The sequence below is a fragment of the Pholis gunnellus genome (assembly GCF_910591455.1).
Source record: "Pholis gunnellus genome assembly, chromosome: 11".
Lineage (NCBI taxonomy): Eukaryota > Metazoa > Chordata > Actinopteri > Perciformes > Pholidae > Pholis > Pholis gunnellus.
The window spans coordinates 1,691,605-1,709,477 of record NC_136538.1 but is presented as its reverse complement, the minus strand read 5'-3'; the positions used below and the strand labels follow the sequence as shown (position 1 = coordinate 1,709,477).

General features: G+C 39.0%; 2 protein-coding genes across 4 annotated transcripts in view; one reads left to right on the top strand and one right to left on the bottom strand.

The window, feature by feature from the left end:
* Nucleotides 1–5,074: 5,074 nt before the first annotated feature.
* The window catches only part of vps8 (VPS8 subunit of CORVET complex), a 56,713-nt gene continuing 43,914 nt past the window's right edge, over nucleotides 5,075–17,873 (top strand). For all 3 annotated transcript variants that reach the window (XM_079169096.1, XM_079169097.1, XM_079169095.1), the window contains exons 1-6: nucleotides 5,075–5,203; nucleotides 6,655–6,723; nucleotides 7,315–7,445; nucleotides 7,679–7,775; nucleotides 8,702–8,734; nucleotides 8,935–8,989. In XM_079169096.1, coding sequence (XP_079025222.1) covers nucleotides 5,132–5,203; nucleotides 6,655–6,723; nucleotides 7,315–7,445; nucleotides 7,679–7,775; nucleotides 8,702–8,734; nucleotides 8,935–8,989 — 457 coding nt within the window. In that variant the 5' untranslated portion in view covers nucleotides 5,075–5,131. The remainder of the gene's footprint in view (nucleotides 5,204–6,654; nucleotides 6,724–7,314; nucleotides 7,446–7,678; nucleotides 7,776–8,701; nucleotides 8,735–8,934; nucleotides 8,990–17,873) is intronic.
* On the bottom strand, nucleotides 14,402–17,743 carry LOC306703208 (DELTA-sagatoxin-Srs1a-like). The gene is made up of 3 exons (XM_079169098.1): nucleotides 17,687–17,743; nucleotides 15,881–15,993; nucleotides 14,402–15,056 (listed from the first exon to the last, which is right to left on the bottom strand). Exons 2-3 carry the CDS (start codon nucleotides 15,946–15,948, stop codon nucleotides 14,630–14,632), a joined length of 495 nt encoding a protein of 164 aa, XP_079025224.1. The 5' UTR covers nucleotides 15,949–15,993; nucleotides 17,687–17,743; the 3' UTR covers nucleotides 14,402–14,629.

Here is a 17,873-nt window from a genome sequence, read left to right as displayed (position 1 = left end):
TGAGTTTGTATTTGGCTTTGAACGCCTTCCCGCCGCGCATACACTCGTCCCACATGCAGACATGACTGAGGGTCTCGAGCCCTGCTGCTACATGCTCGGTGGTGACGTGGTCCACCAGCTCGTGCATGGAGCTGAAAGTTTGGTCGCAGACGGATGTCGCCGTCCGCCCAAGCATCTGTCTCGAAGAAGTTCGGTCAATCCATTTACAGACCAGCTCGGTTTTGACGGTAGGGCCTTTGGAGAAATCCAGCAGGCCGTCCATCCCACCGCCGACACCACCGTCGGCAGAAGCGGAGATACTAGTGGCTCTCGGCTGTGGTGGTGAGACGATGCTCGAAGCCCCGGAGTTGTTGTTTCCCAGCGGAGAGACGAGGCCATTGTGCCTGGCCACTACAGCCGTCCGCTTCATGCTCAGCACGGCGGGCTGCCCCGCTCCCGTCTCCAACTACAATCCTATCTTTCACGTAAAACGAGTTAAATCCAACTGACAAAGCGTTCGCCGCTGACCCGCTTCCTTCTTGTGTGTTTCGGTGATAAGGAGAGCGCATGCGGCGGTGTCTTTACCCCCCGCTGTTCGGTATTAGATCCCGAGAGTCAGAGCCTCCATGCTTTTATTTACTGTGTGAATGGAGGTGAACGGAGTCGAAGAAATACAGCAGGCCGCGAACCAACACTGTCTGGGGGCGTCCTTGTCTCCTTCCCTTCTTCTTTCCTTTCTTCATTCCTTTTCTTATTTTTTAAATAACAGACCCACAACGTTATGCTACACACATGAATAAACAAATTCACATTTAGTATGTAAACTCTGTCATTGGTTCATGTGGATAACATAAGTTTGTCAACCTAATATTTCATGGACATTTGTGTTAAAGTTACAATATTTAAAAAACAAATGTTATATATAGGATATATATATGCTATATGCTAATATTTGTAGAACTAGAATTGAAATGATTCACATTATGTTTTTAGTATCATCCATGTTTGGTAACACAATTTCAGATTTTCACCATTATTTTCTCTAACTTATTTTCATAGTTTTGACAATCATTCACATCATTTGGGATAACAGTTTACTTACCAATTTCATTGATGATATTGTATTATTATTTTTATCAACGATTCCTGTGAAGAGACGAAAACCAATTATCTTTGTATCCAAAGCCTAATGTAGTATAAACCTCCCTACCATAAAGTGCCACTATTACAGAAATGATCCAAAACGCATCAAAGAACAATATCGTCCGGCTTTTTTTCTCCATCACAAATATAAAAATGGCCTTTCTGAATTAGAAGTGAGGGAGCACTAAACCACAGATGTTAATGGATAAACATTAATACATATTTCATTAATTTAATAATAATAATAGTAATAATGCCAATTGATCTAAATGCAGGTCTAAGCATACTGCACAGGTTTGTGTTGTTCTTTTTAGGTGCACTGTCACAGAACGTGATGACAGGGTGCAATGGATACATCCTGGAGCCCTGCACTGTGGATTTATTATAGGACTGTTGGATTAGATTGTAAAACTAATTATAAAGATTATGGGACTTTTGAGAATACATTTGTTATAATTTGTAACAAAACATTTTGAGGATACTCTGATACTGTGTCATGTGTGTAACAGGGTGTCAGGGAGAGCAGTCTGCTGTGGTGGAACATGGATTCCTTCAGTAAAAGTAATAATACCCGTAATCATACTCGCAAAATACCATATAAAAGACATTCATTATTATTAAAAAGATTACTATACAGTTAACAGCTAAATATTCTTAAAGAATAAAAAGAAAAATTATAAAATAGTCATCACATTGTACTATGCATTCCACTACAGCTGCAGTTGTCAGATAAATGTATGGAGTAATAGTACAGCATCTCTTTCAAAAATGTAGCGCAGTAGAAGAATATAGTAGCATAAAATGAAAACACAAGTACAGATAGCTCACAATTGTACTTACGTAAAGTTCCAAAAGTCAATGTGTCAATATGAGGTGTAGGATTTGATTCAGAGTTTACAGTACCTCTTGGTTTTAACGCTGAAATGGTTGGGCTTGATCCCCTCCAATATTTTAACCCAAAATTGGAAATGATGTAATAATAATGTTAAGTTGCCATTTTTTTTTCTTTTCTGAGCAGCATAACTGGCCTGGTGTGGTTTGACTGGAGAACAGTGGGGACTTGCTTTTCTCCAGACCGCTGTGCCAAAGAACAAAGCCAACAAAACACAAATCAATGGCATCAACTATCAATATCTTCAGAATCAATTATTCTACACATTATTTCCTTGATTCATTGTTTAATCTAAAGATGTCTGAAAATAAATAAAATACTCTCAATTTTCTAAATCACAAAAAGATGGGATATTTTACTCAACCAACAGTCCAAAACCCCAAAATATAGATTTTACAATAATACAAACCATAAAAGCAGAAAATCTCATAATTGAGAAACTGGAATGAGTGAATGTTACTCCATATGAATAGTAAAAAGTGTTACAGATTCAGAGGTATTTAAACCCATCATCTGCCCATCTGAAGAGAAGGGATGGGTGTAGGAAATCCTCACTCAGGTGATTAACTGACAGCAACTCACTTTCATTAATTAAGGTTAAGTCTGTATCCTGAGAATTTGCCAAATTGAAATGTGCAACCCTGTCGGAAAAGAGGACACAGGATTATAAACATAAAGTAACAAATCATCTGCATATAACAAAAAATGGTGTGTCAAGCCTAGATGGGAAATACCTTCAAACTCCTCCTCATTCATTAGAGGCTCCATCATAAGATTTATACAAAAAGATTCTAGTTGTTGTGGTAATGAACAACAGTGCTCATTAGTGCTTGGTGTTTCAAAATTAATGTTTTAAAATGACTTGGAGCACTTTTATGTGCCCTCTATTATCAAAATATATTTGACAATTTTACAGTGCTGCCGCTGTTTAGGGACTGCCATGATCCTGAGTATCATTACAGCCTACTTGTTACACTTATATTATTTTATAATTTTGCAAAAATAGCAGTATGTTTTCAGACAGTTTGTGAATTCAGTAGTTTAGAAGTAGTTTAAACTTTATTCTGAAAAATTCAACAAGAATGTGTTATTAGTGTAGTTCCTACAGGAATAACCAGTTTCTCAGTGTCAAACCATTTTATATTCTGGATAAAGTGCAGGTAAAAATGTTGCAGTCTTATTTGATATATAGATAAACAGAATATATAAAACGTATTCCACAGTATAAACTGATCCAAGGATCCTAATACAGGGAATATAGGGTTTGCTTTTAGTATACCAGCCTTGCAACTTCTGTTAAAATAAGAACATTTATTTATCTGTATACATGGTTGAGATGATGGCAATTTCAACAGCATTACAGTGGATAGATAAACAAATTAAAAAGGTAATTATTTGTACAGATTCGTGTTCTGCATTAATGTCATTGCAATCATTTACATTTCACAGTAGGTAGGATATTGTTAATGAGATATTGAAACACAATTTAAAAATATGAATATTTTCATAACATTTCTGTGGATACCAGCTCACAGAAGGGTTAAGGTCAATTCAACTGTGGAAGCTTTAGCAAAATAGGCTCTGAAACACAGCAAATCTGAAGCAAATTGAATTATCAAAAGCAACATCGTTAAAGAGTGGCAGTGCAGCTAGGATACAGGAAACAGGGCGGCACCTTCATGCAGAGCAGCGAGAAGTGGGCAAAGTGAGAACAGCTAAAAGGAGCGCTAAAGAGGAGTACATCTTAACAAGGCTGAGAGTAGGAGCTTCATAGAAGTAGAAGCAGAGATGGGCAAAAATACATCAAAATGTATTTTGATACAAAATACCAAATACCCCCAAATAAATTGATTATAACAAAATACAAAATACAAAATACTGGTGCCAGAAAATGTAACAAAATACATGTATTTTGTATTTAAAATACAGGAAATACTTTTTTCTGGATTTTTCTGTTTTCTCACAATTTGGTATAGCAGAGCATTCAGGTTTGGGCTATAATGTACACAAAGCTCTGGTGAACCCCACAAAAAGGAAGACAGTCACAGAATGTCAGTGTAACTAAGCAAAGCTATTGAAAGACAACAACTTGATTGATTATGTATGTATATATATTTGTATTAATGGGACTTAACAGCCCATACATTTTGGCTTTGAATCAACAAAAAAATATTCATCACATATGACATACAAGCTCCCAATCTCCCTCTTCCTATAGCTAGCTACTCGACTGATAAGTTAACTTGCTAAACACTGGCTATGCACTAGCCTAGACAGCATGCTAGCGTCATCAGCATGTTAGCATTGATCGCTAGCTTGATATTATAACCATCACCATGTATATACAATAGGCTATGTAGCCAGACCCAGACATAAAGTATACATCAAGCTAGTTGACATCTGTCACACTCAGATACAATATTTAACTTGACAGACAATCTGTTGAACTTGAAGATATGAAGACTGAGCTCGTGAACTGTTTTGATTCGTGGAGAAAGTATTTTGAGTATTTTAAATACAAAATTACTCCACTCTAAAGTATTTTGTTACAAATTACGTTAGATTTTTAATCGGCCCTATCAAATACAAATTACAAAATACTCAAAAGTAATTGAAATACGTATTTCAAATACAAGTAATAGAAATACTGCCCATCTCTGAGTAGAAGCTTAATGAAAGACTGCACTTATTGAGTAAACATCCCTCAGGATTATGTGAACACTATCAAGTAGAAGGATCAGTGGAGCATGTAGAGAACGAGAAACATTCTTCAGAAAGATTTCAGAAAGGTTGGAGTGGATGAACTGAGAAAAAAATATCTGACATCAGGTTAGGGAATCTATTGTAATGTCTGAAACTGGGCTGATCAAGAGAATTTAGTGGCCAGTGTTTTTTTCCGGTTTGTTTTCCATGTTTGTTTGGAAAAGGGGATAGATAACTCTGCTCCACCCTCCAACATAGTGGGTGGCGGTAATGCACATTAACGCGGGTTGCTATCCGCCATAAAACCAAAGAAGAAGAAGTGGTTGTGATGGTAGTAGTAGTAGTAGAAGAAGAAGAAGGAAGAGCAGCAGCAGAGAAAGACAGGCGAGCCTTTCTGTGCATGTAAACACAGCGATGTCGGAGTCTCCGGACGCCCGCAGCTTACTCTCTGCTTCCTCCCAGCTCAACCTGATGGAGATGGACGCGGTGAGAGGCTTTATACATATCCTGGTGTCATGGCGAAGACTTAAGCGAGAATGAACTCACTCAAGTCCTCCGCAGCAGTCTGTTGTTTGACCATCGTCTATATATCAAGATGGTTAGCACGATTATTTCCTCTGTGTGAAATGGGGAAAACACGATTTTGCTAATAATAAACCCAACACTAGCTCGTGACATTCCAAATGAAGCCCAGCTACGCATGATGGATTCTCCCGTAGAATAGTATGGTGGAATTTCTGCCCTGTCGTCTTATTTAACTGTACTAACGTAAAGCGAAATGCCGTATAGACTCCGGCTTCAGCTGAAACCACTATTGTTACTATCCGAAGGTTGACTTTTGTGACTATATCAACACATTCATGAACAGACTGACGTTAGTCTATTACAACGGCCTAAAGTCTGAATTTATCACGTGATCATGTAACGTTATTGTTTTGGTACATGGTTTGCGGCGCAGCTCATGTCAAGACGTGGCGAAACATTTATTCAAACCAGAAATGTTGGCACTAGCTTTGCTTCAGACAGTGAATGAATAAAGCCCTTTCTGGCACTTATTTTCATGAGTTTGTTAGTTTTAATTGTGCAACTGGCCCGTCAGTGGTGCGTTCACGCGCCGTCACTTCCCGTTGTGACGGTACACGCCCAAAAGCAGAAATAAACGTACTAAAACGGTTGTGGTTTGCAAGTGATTTTGAGCATATTGTTTGTTATTAATGAGAGGTGATTCATAACATATGAGAATTCCGGGTGTATACGTGCTATCTATAATTATACCAGTAAGACTGTGACAGCCTGAGTTAAACTAATAGGTTGGCAGTATTTCCTATAAGCCTCTGTGCATCATGGATCACCACCACAGGTGCTTTCACCTCTGTTCTCTGGTCTGGGAGAGTATTCACACATGATGTCCTCTTACCACCAGGAGTACTGCTAAATGTCCCTGAAGGTTCCTAACTAGGACTTTTCTCTTACCTGTTCACAGAGCAGCTGAGGTTGGTCAGGTGGACCCTGTTGCTTTGGATGACATCATTTTTTATGAATAAGCCTCCTGCTATGTTTGTAGTCGATTGACTTCATCAATATTGACGTGTCAATTATATTGTATGTTTTGCATCACATACAAGCATGCAATATTTTTTTCCAGCTGTCAAAACTATTCTTCATACTTGTACATACATACATGACACTTCTACATACAGCACATCCTCGCATGCATGTTTTTATTTTCACTGAAATAACAAAGGTGAAGTCTTTGACAGTGAATAAAGGCTTAAGCACAGCTATTCACGGGGCTCTGCCAAGATTTGGACTCTGTTTCGCTTCTCTGTAAGGGGTCTGCGTGGGATCATCCCCGGGAATGTTTTTGACAAAGAAAGCACAAAGAAACAAATAATGCTTTCTAACCCTGCATGTTTTTGTAATATCTCTGTTCTCAGATCGATGATAAGGAGTTCGACATTCCCCAAGTAGACACACCTCCCACACTGGAGAGCATCCTTAATGAGGTAAGTACTCTATGACTACTACACTATACTGTATCACACACTGTCAACAGAATGACGACAACCTTTTGAAAATAAGATCAACATTTAGAAGCTGCCCCCACCTCTCCAAAGAACCAGGGCTGTATTGGAAACAGGTCTATTTTAGAGACTTTAATTATATTTCCCATCATACCATAGTAAGAAACCTCCTTGAAAACTGATCACTACCTGCTGTCTTGATAAATTCAGTATAATGTGCAGTTCCACAACACTTACTCCACCAATACAACATGTCATACTCTGATTAAAAACAGCATATTTTTGCAGTTAAAGTGGTTGAAATCAGCCAGGATAAAGTTTGGGCCGTCCAGTAAAACAGATTGAAGTTATTTGTGATATTGAGAAGAAACCTTCGGCAGCAGTCAGGCATATTAGAAGGAATTCCCTCGGCAGGTAGAAGGTTCTTACAGAAAGTAGTCGTATATCAGATAAACATATTTGGTTGTGGATCCCCTCCACTGTGGATGTAGGAGAACCTTCTAGCTGAGGTGTGTTTGTTTTGTTGTCCTTTGCCTAGCTAAGAAGTGTTTTTTGCTATTGTCCTGTGTGCAGCTGGAGGATGAGGAGGAACCATTTGTGTTGGAGGATACTTGCATGCTAAACACAGACAACATGGATGCTCACTCATGTGACACCTCCTCTCTGGCCAGCTCTGACAGTGGAGACCCAGCACACCTCAAAAGGCATGAACACACACACACACACACACACACACACACACACACACACACACACACACACACACACACACACACACACACACACACACACACACACACACACACACACACACTACTTTTGGTGCATTGCTTCTTGTAGTATGTACAAGTATAACATGGAAACTGTCTTCGGTGTGTGTTTGATCTGTGTATATGTATTTGCGTGCATCTGTGTGTGGACATGTACACGTGTGAAGGAAGAGGAGGACAGTGGATCTGAATGCTACCGTTCATGGATCTGTTCTTCGACACAGCCTCCTGAAGGGCATCTCTGCACAGATCGTTTCTGCTGCTGTAAGACGAACAGCAAACACACACACACACACACACACACACACACACACACACACACACACACACACACACACAATCACACACGTGTATATAGAGAGAAAGGACTCAGTCTTTGACAAAAAAGGACTGCCTTAATTTAAGTGTTTTAATGCCTTCATGCCGACACCAGAGGCGTTATGTTTTTGGATCGTCTGTCCGCCCGGTTCTTATGATGTATCTCAGGAACTTTTGAAGGGAATTTGCCACAAATGTCCACTTGGATTTAGGATGAACTGAGAAGAAGTTTGTGATCTCACAAAACAAATTTTTGGCCTCAAATCAGGGATTCATAATTATGACAATTTCACAAATGTGTCTAATAGGATAAAATGAAGTGATGACATTTTGGAAAGACATGGATGTAAACCATAACATGACTGGTTGACTGAGGCGTTATTTCTAGTTGATTAGAGCACAGCTTCAGTACATTGTTTAGATGTGAAGATGTTAACAAAATGAAATGATAAAACATCCCAAAATCATGAATGCATTCATAATTCATGTTTGTCTTTGATGATCTTTTTCCTTGTTTTGTCAGACAGCTTCACAACATTAAAACAATGTTCTTAAAGTCCTAGCTGGCCCACTGAAGTTAACGGTAATCTCTGGGCTTCAGTATGTGTACTGAAGCCCAGAGATGTGTGTTTGACCACACATCAATATTGATCGAAACACCTGTTTCTGGGGTTCTGTTTTTGTTTGAAAGATTATCATCTGTATTCCTGCTCTAGTTTTTTTGTAGGTTTTGCTGCTGAAAGTCAGAATGACTCATTTTTTTTTAACTGAATTCTGTATTTTACTACTAGCTTCAGAATTGTACATTTGTTGCAGTAGACTATTGCATTTATGTTTCAAACATAATAAAAACACTTGCATATTTTCTTCAGGACAAAGTGGATGCTGGACTGCCAACTGCTATAGTGAGTATTTTATTTTTCCAACAATGAACTTGTCTGAACAAAGAGAGGTATTAGTTTAGAGGAACATTTGGTAACGTACTATGTCAAGATGATTGTCTGCTCTATGTATTGCTGATTATGTCTGCTTTATGTAAAGATGATTATGTCTGCTCTATGTATTGCTGATTATGTCTTCTAAATTGTCTATTATTTTTGTTCAGACAGTGTCGGGTGTGATTGCTGTAGGAACGTCTCATGGTCTGGCTCTTGTCTTCGGTGAGTCCAAACTTGATTATGCTCCTTTTATACACACACACAGTGGTGTAAATTATAATTTCACATTTTTACAATGCAAACGTCACAGAAAAAGTGTAGATAACATTGATTAAGTTCAGTTCCCGGTTACTTCTTGTTATCACAATCATGCATAGCCAAAGCAGTGGTGTGCCTTACTGTCTGCATCAGGGTCATTGTTGGAATGCTTTTAAGCATTCCAAGTATTGTTATCCTATTTCTTTATTGTTGGAATGTTGTCAAGCATTCCAACAATGACCCTGATGCAGACAGTAAGGCACACCACTGCTTTGGCTATGCATGATTGTGATAACAAGAAGTAACTTTATTGTTGGAATGCTGTTAAGCTATACTACTACTACAAATATCACTACTGCTGACATTTCTTTAAGCCACAGAAACCGTTCAAATATCAAAATGTTCAGCTCTTTCAGCAGAGGGGTGCTATATCTCTTCATGTTTCTAATCTTTAAACATTTTGAATTATTCAGCTTTTTGCAATCTTTTTTGAATGAGATATCAATGGAGATTGATGTTTTTTGAGATTGACTGGTTTTGGTATAAAGAGCATATGTTCAACAGGTAGTTTTGTTGAAAATCGTTTCTTAATCAGTCTGCTTCTAACACCAGGTGCGTCCTCACCATGGCAACCAGTTACACACACGCACGCTCTCTCTCTACACACACACGACTTGGAGATATTCAGTCAAAGGCATTTTTAGACCTCCTGTCTGTCTGTCTGTCTGTCTCTCTGTCTCACTCACTCAGTACATACAACTGTCTGTCTGCCTGTCTCACTCACTCAGTACATACAACTGTCTGTCTGCCTGTCTGTCTCTCTCTCACACTCACTCAGTCCATCTAACTGTCTGTCTGCCTGCCTGCATGCCTGTCTCTCTCTCACACTCACTCAGTCCATCTAACTGTCTGTCTGCCTGTCTCTCTCTCAAACTCACTCAGTCAATCTAACTGTCTGTCTGTCTGCCTGCCTGCCTGTCTCTCTCTCTCACACTCACTCAGTCCATCTAACTGTCTGTCTGCCTGCCTGTCTCTCTCTCCCACTCACTCAGTCCATATAACTGTCTGTCTGCTTGTCTGTCTCTCTCTCACACTCACTCAGTCCATCTAACTGTCTGTCTGCCTGTCTGCCTGTCTCTCTCTCACACTCACTCAGTCCATCTAACTGTCTGTCTGCCTGTCTTTTTCTCACTCTCACTCAGTCTATCTCTCTCTCTCTCTGTCTCTCTGTCTCTCTGTGTCTCTCTCTCATACAGTCATTCAGGTCTTAGAGATTTTGAGAGGACCTTTCCCTTTTTTAAGCTACAGAAACTGTTCGACTATCAAAATGTTCAGCTCTTTCAGGAGAGGGCTGATAGAACTTTTCACATTTGTAATCTTTAAATCTTTTTAATTATTAAGCTTTTTGCAATTTTTTTTTAATTGGATATCTATTTTCAGCAATGTTTTCGCAATTAATTTCAGCTTTCAGCATTCCAACGCATTTTCAGCAGGAAATGCATTTTCTAGTTCTTCCTTTTATTATATTTCTTCCGTACGTTTTTTGAAACGCTTCTGCTCCTTCATATTTTAAGCTACAGAAACCGTTCAGATATCAAAATGTTCAGCTCTTTCAGGAGACAAGTGCTATATCTCTTCATATTTCTAATATTTAAACTTTTTGAATTATTAAGCTTTTTGCACATTTTCTTTTGAATGGGTTTCTATGGAGAATATTTTCAAATACTTCAAATAATTCTTCAACTTTCAAATCCTTCTACTTCCTCATACTTTCAGCTACAGACACCATTTCAACTTTAAAATACTGAGAAAATCTTAAGCTATTATTGTATGTTATAATCTTTTTTATATCTTTTATACTTTTTGAACTGTCCCATTTTAACTTTTATGATTTTTTCAGTCCTTTTCTGCCTTTATAATGGGTGTGTATTGCGCAGCTTAGAGTGCGTGATGTCACTGCTAGAGTGAAGAGCAGCTTCAGATTCTTGTGAAAAAAATATTTGTCTTTTGCCTTGGACTCCACAATTTTCACTCTTCATATATATTTTTTTGGATCTTGAAGTAGCTAATCGTGTCGTTGTCGTACACAAGTGACTGTGGAATCCCACAGATTTACACATTTGCAGAAAATCACTTAATTGAGAGGAAAAACCAACTTTCTGCTCCATAGAGCTCAATGTTAAATCTAAACATACAGAGGCACTGAGACACACACACACACATGACTTGGAGATATGCGCGATGCAGCTCAGCCAATCAAATATGGGTATTCTGACAAGTTTCCTGATTCCAGTGAGATGTACACACACCATGACACAAGTGGGTGAGACGAGGAAAGACCTGGCAGAGCAGGACAATAGTTACTTTAGCTGTAAATATTAAAACATAGGACAATCTCCAAATGAGAAGCATTGCCAGAGAGATCAGAGTGTCTGTCTGTCTCTCTGTCTGGTTATCTCTCTCAGTCTGTCACTCTCTCCCTCCGTCTGTCTGTGTCTCACTCTCTCTCTATGTCTGTCTCTCTACGCACATGACATGGAGGGATTGTTAGACCTCCTGTCTGCCTGCCTGTCTGTCTCTCTCTCCCACTCACTCAGTCCATCTAACTGTCTGTCTGCCTGTCTCTCTCTCACACTCACTCAGTCCATCTAACTGTCTGTCTGCCTGCCTGTCTCTCTCTCACACTCACTCAGTCCATCTAACTGTCTGTCTGCCTGCCTGTCTCTCTCTCACACTCACTCAGTCATCTAACTGTCTGTCTGCCTGTCTGTTCTCCATGAACAGGCTGCTGGCACACAGGTGTTCGTGATTAAGGTAATCAGCAATGTTGATAAACACACAGACTCACAGACACACGCGCACATACACTTCTCTCTCTCTAGCTCTCTGTGTGCATCTCTCTCATTCAGTCATTCAGGTCTTGGATGCTTTTAGAGGACCCCCCCACACACACTTATTCTAACGCTACTAATACTTCTACTACTTATAATACTTCTACTACAACTACAACTTCAACTACTACTACAACAAATATCGCTACTGCTGACATTTTTTAAGCCACAGAAACCATTCAAATATTAAAATGTTCAGCTCTTTCAGGAGAGGAGTGATATGACTTTTCATATTTGTAAGCTTTAAACTTTTAATTATTCAGCTTTTTGCAATCTTTTTTTAATTGGATATCTGGAGAAAATCTTCAAATCCTCTTAAACTTCTTCAACTTTCAAAGCCTTCTTCTTTCTCATACTTTCAGCTACAAACACCATAGTTCAACATTTCAACTAGAAGGGTTTTCAGCAGTGCAGTTTAAATGCTTTCAGGCTACAACATTTTTCAGACAGGTAGTCTCCCATTTCTGTATTTTCAGCAATTTGTAATCTTTAAACTTTTTGAATTATTAAGCTTTTTGCAATTCTTTTTTTGAATTGGATATCTATTTTCAGCAATGTTTTTGTAATTCATTTCAGCTTTCAACTACTACTACAACAAATATCACTACTACTGACATTTTTTAAACCACAGAAACCGTTCAAATATTAAAATGTTCAGCTCTTTCAGGAGAGGGGTAATGCTGACTTTTCATATTTGCAATCTTTAAACTTTTTGAATTATTAAGCTTTTTGCTATTTTTTTTAATTGGATATCTATTTTCAGCAATGTTTTTGCAATTCATTTCAGCTTTCAGCATTCCAACGCATTTTCAGCAGGAAATGCATTTTCTAGTTTTAGATACTATCTCTAGGGGGTGTTAAAGTCTGAAATGTTCTAATTGTGCACCAAGTGGTTTTAATGTTAAAAAACTGAAATGACTGCCCTCAGTTTGTAGTAACACCCATATTCAGTACCTTTTTAAACTACTAATGTCAGTGATCACAGCTTTGAGGCTGACTGAAGGTATTAAACACCTGAAATGCTTGCTGTTAAGACACGGTGTCTCTCTCTCTGATTTCTGCCATCATTACGGTTGAATTTTTCCTCGTACAGCTTAAGCACTCCCCACTGTAAATGTTTTGAGAAGGGTTTTGATGTCCATCAGTTGGGAATTTTACAAAACAAATACGCTTCCAATATATTAAATGTATCAATCAGTGGCGGGCCGTGCATTTTATACCTGGGCCTTCAGTGCTGTCTTGCAGCTGAAACACCACCTAATAACCTCATGGTGGCGCCACAACTACGGTTATTATTTGTTTCTAGGAGTTTAATATTACAGGTATTCATATTAAACCGCTCGGTACGAGGCTTACAAACCGAACAATACGTTTGAATAATACTAGTGCATTTGGAAAATGCAGAAGCTTAAATTGTGGGAAATATAATGTTTTCGGTGGACTGCGCTCACATAGGGGACAACGGGCTGTGACCTCTCAACCCGGAACAAAAACAACAACAAACTCACAAGAACCAGTCACATATATTCATATGACAACAGAGCATGACAAATCAATCCAGCAACACTGCAGCGGAACACGCATGCTGCTACACACTCGGGGGCCATTCAGATATTAGATGTAAAAAAACAAACGCAGTTGACTTACCAAATGCCGTTCACTTAAAGACAAACTCCATCCTCCTTTCTTCGTTGACAAAGAGTTTAATCCCACGGTTAAATCCCAACTCACAAATCCGTTTCTCCTCCTCCTTCAGCCATTGTGTGTCAAAAAACAAAGCTAGGGAAAACAATAAAAATCTACACCAAGCAAAATGCAATATCTTTCAATTTGAACTCTTACTACTCCGACTAAGCCTCTGATGGCTATTTTAAGTTTCACAATAGTCACATGCTCACCCACTGACAAATCACAGCGCACGCTGCACCTTATTGCAGAGCTGCACCTGGAGTCTGAGCTGCACTTAATGCTGACGTAGTTGTAGGCCAGCTAGCAGCTCTGGCACGTCAAAGAATACACCCAACATGTCAAACTAAAGATCTGATTGGTTGAATACTATAACAATCAACAATATCGTTCCCATTTAATCTGCAAAGGGATTCACTTGTGAGTCTGCAGGCCTGGGGCCTCTCTTCTTACCTAGAGACACAGAGGTGAAATCTGATTGGCTAAAAGCTCTCCTTTAAACAAACTGCACTGGAAGCAGAGCAACTGAGGAAGGCAGTAGCTGTGCAATGAGAAAATAAGCTAATGGGAAAAATAATTGTTATACAGTTATGCAGTTTTTAGAGCCATGCGCCACAGTTGCTCTTCACCAACTGCTTGACCACAGGGCATGATGGGAAACATCTGGCTGTCGCCAGATCAAAGAGCTGATTGGCTATGTAAGGGTACAAAATAAGTTCATTATATTTGCTTAATTCACATCGTGTCAGAGAGAACACAATACATTTATGACCATTTTCATGAAGACGTGATCTGAAGAACACAAGTATTTTTTATTTGCAATTAGGCATCAACTTTTTTTTTTTTTTTATCACACCAAAAATCAACATTTTTTAGACTACAATCATGTATAACTATATTGATAACTATATTGATTAAAAAGCACCTCTGCAGCTGGTGACCAGTTGATTGAGCTTTACTTTTATTGAAATATTTTATTACAATTACTGTGATCATCTGGTTAGGATAGGATCTGGCTTCCTTTGACTTAATACATGCCAGTATCACTGATATCCACCCTAAGTACTGCTTCACCTGAGTCTGACATGGAGGCACTGACAATAACATAGTCGCCCTCATAAGAAATGCAGGAGCCATCAGCCTTTGCTCTTACAAAATTATTTTCACTTCCATTGTACATGACATCATAAAGATCGTAGTCGCAGTTGTTTCCTCTGTCAAAGATCCCCACAGCAAACCAGTTGGAGTAGAGGTTTCGGTCGTAGGGCACGGAGAACATGACAGCCATGGAGTGGCTGTAGTCGTTCAGGTCGGCGTTGAAAAGGTCGTAGGTGAAGACGCCGACGGCACCGGTCGCACTGCCAGTGGTCTTGTTGAACAATGCACTGCCATTTGAGTAGGGACCCACCATGGGTGGCAGAGGGACCTCACAGCAGCCGCTCTCAGTGAACACCCTGAACACAGAGGGACAAAACATTTGGGACAGGGTCTTTCACAAACCTTCTTCTCTAAATCATTCCATAGATTTAGTGGTGTGATTACATGTCATTCCATCCAGCTACAAGAACCCAAAGTGAGGTCAGCCACGGCACTCCGCGTTCCATCCCAAAGGTGTTGGATGCGTTTGGGGTCAGAGCTCTGACAAGAGCACTTTACACTAAAGTGGGAAAACCATGTTTTTATGGACCTGGCTTTAGGCAGGAGATCATTGTAATGTTGAAACAGAAAAGCTCAAACCCAAACCTGGAAGCATGCTATTGTCTACAATATGTAGAAAAAATGTCCCTGCATTGGAACTATTGGCCACAATTGATACTAGTTTGGCTTCTTAAAAGTGGCGTGATTGTGTCCATGGGCTAGTGACTATTCACTCTGACCAATCAGTGGTCTGATCTGCAGTGTTGTAACTCCACCTTCTAGTATCGCCTTTAGTAAATCAGTAATAAGTGAAGGTTGGCAACCCTATTGATGAGTAGATGACTTTAGTAAATCAGACGTCCAGGCGTGTTAATCAGTTTTTAGTGTCCCCTTGCTACTTCCCTGGTTGTGTAGGATTTTGCAGTGCAGGATTTGCTACACATCTTTTTGCGCTGTGTATGTTTTTTTTCAAGCTGTTTAATGTGTTTTTTGAAAAACGCTTTATTTACTTGCTACATTTTTTGCATTTGTGTGTGGCCAGTACTGCTCTTACAGTATACAACCAGGAAACTGTTAATGTCTGGTGTATATGTACTCTCAATACCTTATGAAATAGACATGAGCAAAAGCAATGCATAACCTTGGGTTGGAGAGAGTGTAGCAGCCAGAGTTGTTGTTAATCTCAACGGAGCAAATGCGATGAGGCATTGTGATGAAGTGTGGGGTGGTGGCCGGGAGGAGGCTGGCTGTGACCTAGAGACAAGACAGCATCATTTCAGAGTGACATTTTGTCTTTTTTTGAGAGCTTTGGTGTGATTTGCTGAAAGTCTAAAGTCAAAGGCATATTATACAAACCGTGTGCTCTTAAGATGACAAATAAGGCTGCATAATAAACTTCTGTGTTCTCTTAATTTGCAGTGTGTTGAGCTCTCAGGGCCAACTAAGAGTTTACATGCACTTTACTCTTGCATAGTCAGACCACATGATGTTTTAGTGCCAAAGAAAGGTCTGGCTACAAATATCATTCTGGTTTAGAATCAGAATAAGAATCGCAATTGTCTTGGGAGGCACTAAGCACAGGATGCAGTGACGGTGCCCAAAAGAAAACTTGCAGATAAGCAGGACAATGAGATAGGCGACCAATAGCAGTCTTAATCCAGTTAGTCAGACTATATGCTCTTTAGTAGAGAAGGTGATTGTGTGTACATGTGCGCACGAAAGGAGGCACACCCATGCTTTCTCAAATTAATTATTAAATAATACTGTATTTAAGGTGCTGCAGTGCAAATATTACATTTTTTGAATGAAGCTTTACAATGAAATAAGATTTAACTACAAAAAAGAAAATATAGCTGTCATGTTGATATTTTGGCAGGCCGCCACAAATATATCAATGAATGGAAAACACTGATATATTATGATGTTTTCATTGAAGATTAAAGAGGAGACACATTCAAGACATTATTTTCAAACAGTCACATTAATCCATGACTTTCTGAGCTTCATCTTCCCGGTAGTGCTTGAGCCTGGAGCTAGCACCCTCTACAGCCACAATATGAGTATAAACATATCTACATCTAAATCAATAAAATACACAAAATGGCATACCCCAAGCTCTGCCTCTTTAACCAATGCTTCAAACTGGATCAAGTTAATCAGATCAAATCTGCTGCTAATAAAATGGATCTCGATAAACTTCAACTTGCTCAAAATAAGGCTGCTAGACTTGTTCTTCACTGTTCATACTGAAGTAGTAGTGTTGATATCCATAACAAACTGTCGGGGCTCTCAGTTGAAGCCAGATTACATTCCCATGTTAAAATATATCCGAATCTTTTTCAGGTCTTTGAGAGCACGCTGGTCAAACAGCGATATCCCCAGGTTTGCGTATAGACAGCAATTTGTTTTCCCAAAAGCTAAGACCGTTCTTTCCATGTCTTTTGTAGAATGTAGTGCGTTATCAATGTGTAGTTGTTTGGCACACTCTTTGCTTTATTTTCTGTATATTATATGTGCTAATCGGAACAATCTATTGATAGTATTAACTGTTTTTTTAATTTTTATTTGACTCTTGCTTGTATAATTGTATTCATTTTTTATGTGGACACTTACAATGTTCGGGACCTCAGTAAGATCAGCTACTGCTTTGGCAGAAGCAGATGGGGATCCACTAAAATAAACAAATTCAATTAATGAATGACATACCAATAGACTGATTGATTAAATTTTCTCATTTCATTTTTTTGTATAGCCCACAAATTTGCCTCAGAGGGATTTAAAATCAGTACAACACAACATACTGGTAAGAAGTGGACACAACTTGAAATGAAACAAATGATGTCCATGCAGAAATAGACCTCATGAAACTTACAACAATATTAGCAACATCAGCCTACACGCTGAGCTAGAATAATTTCTTCTATCTAAAAGTCACAGGAGTACTTACCTTTTTATGATCCGCAAAATTAAAAAAAGAAGCTAAAACCAGTTGTTGGAGCTGATAGTGTTGGTCCAGGTTTAAGGCAGGATGTGGTGGTCAAGTCACATGACACTTGAGCTGCTCACACACCAGGTTTTATTGACTCAGGTAATCGGGACCTTCAGTCACCAGTTGACTCCCTCCAGTATCAGCT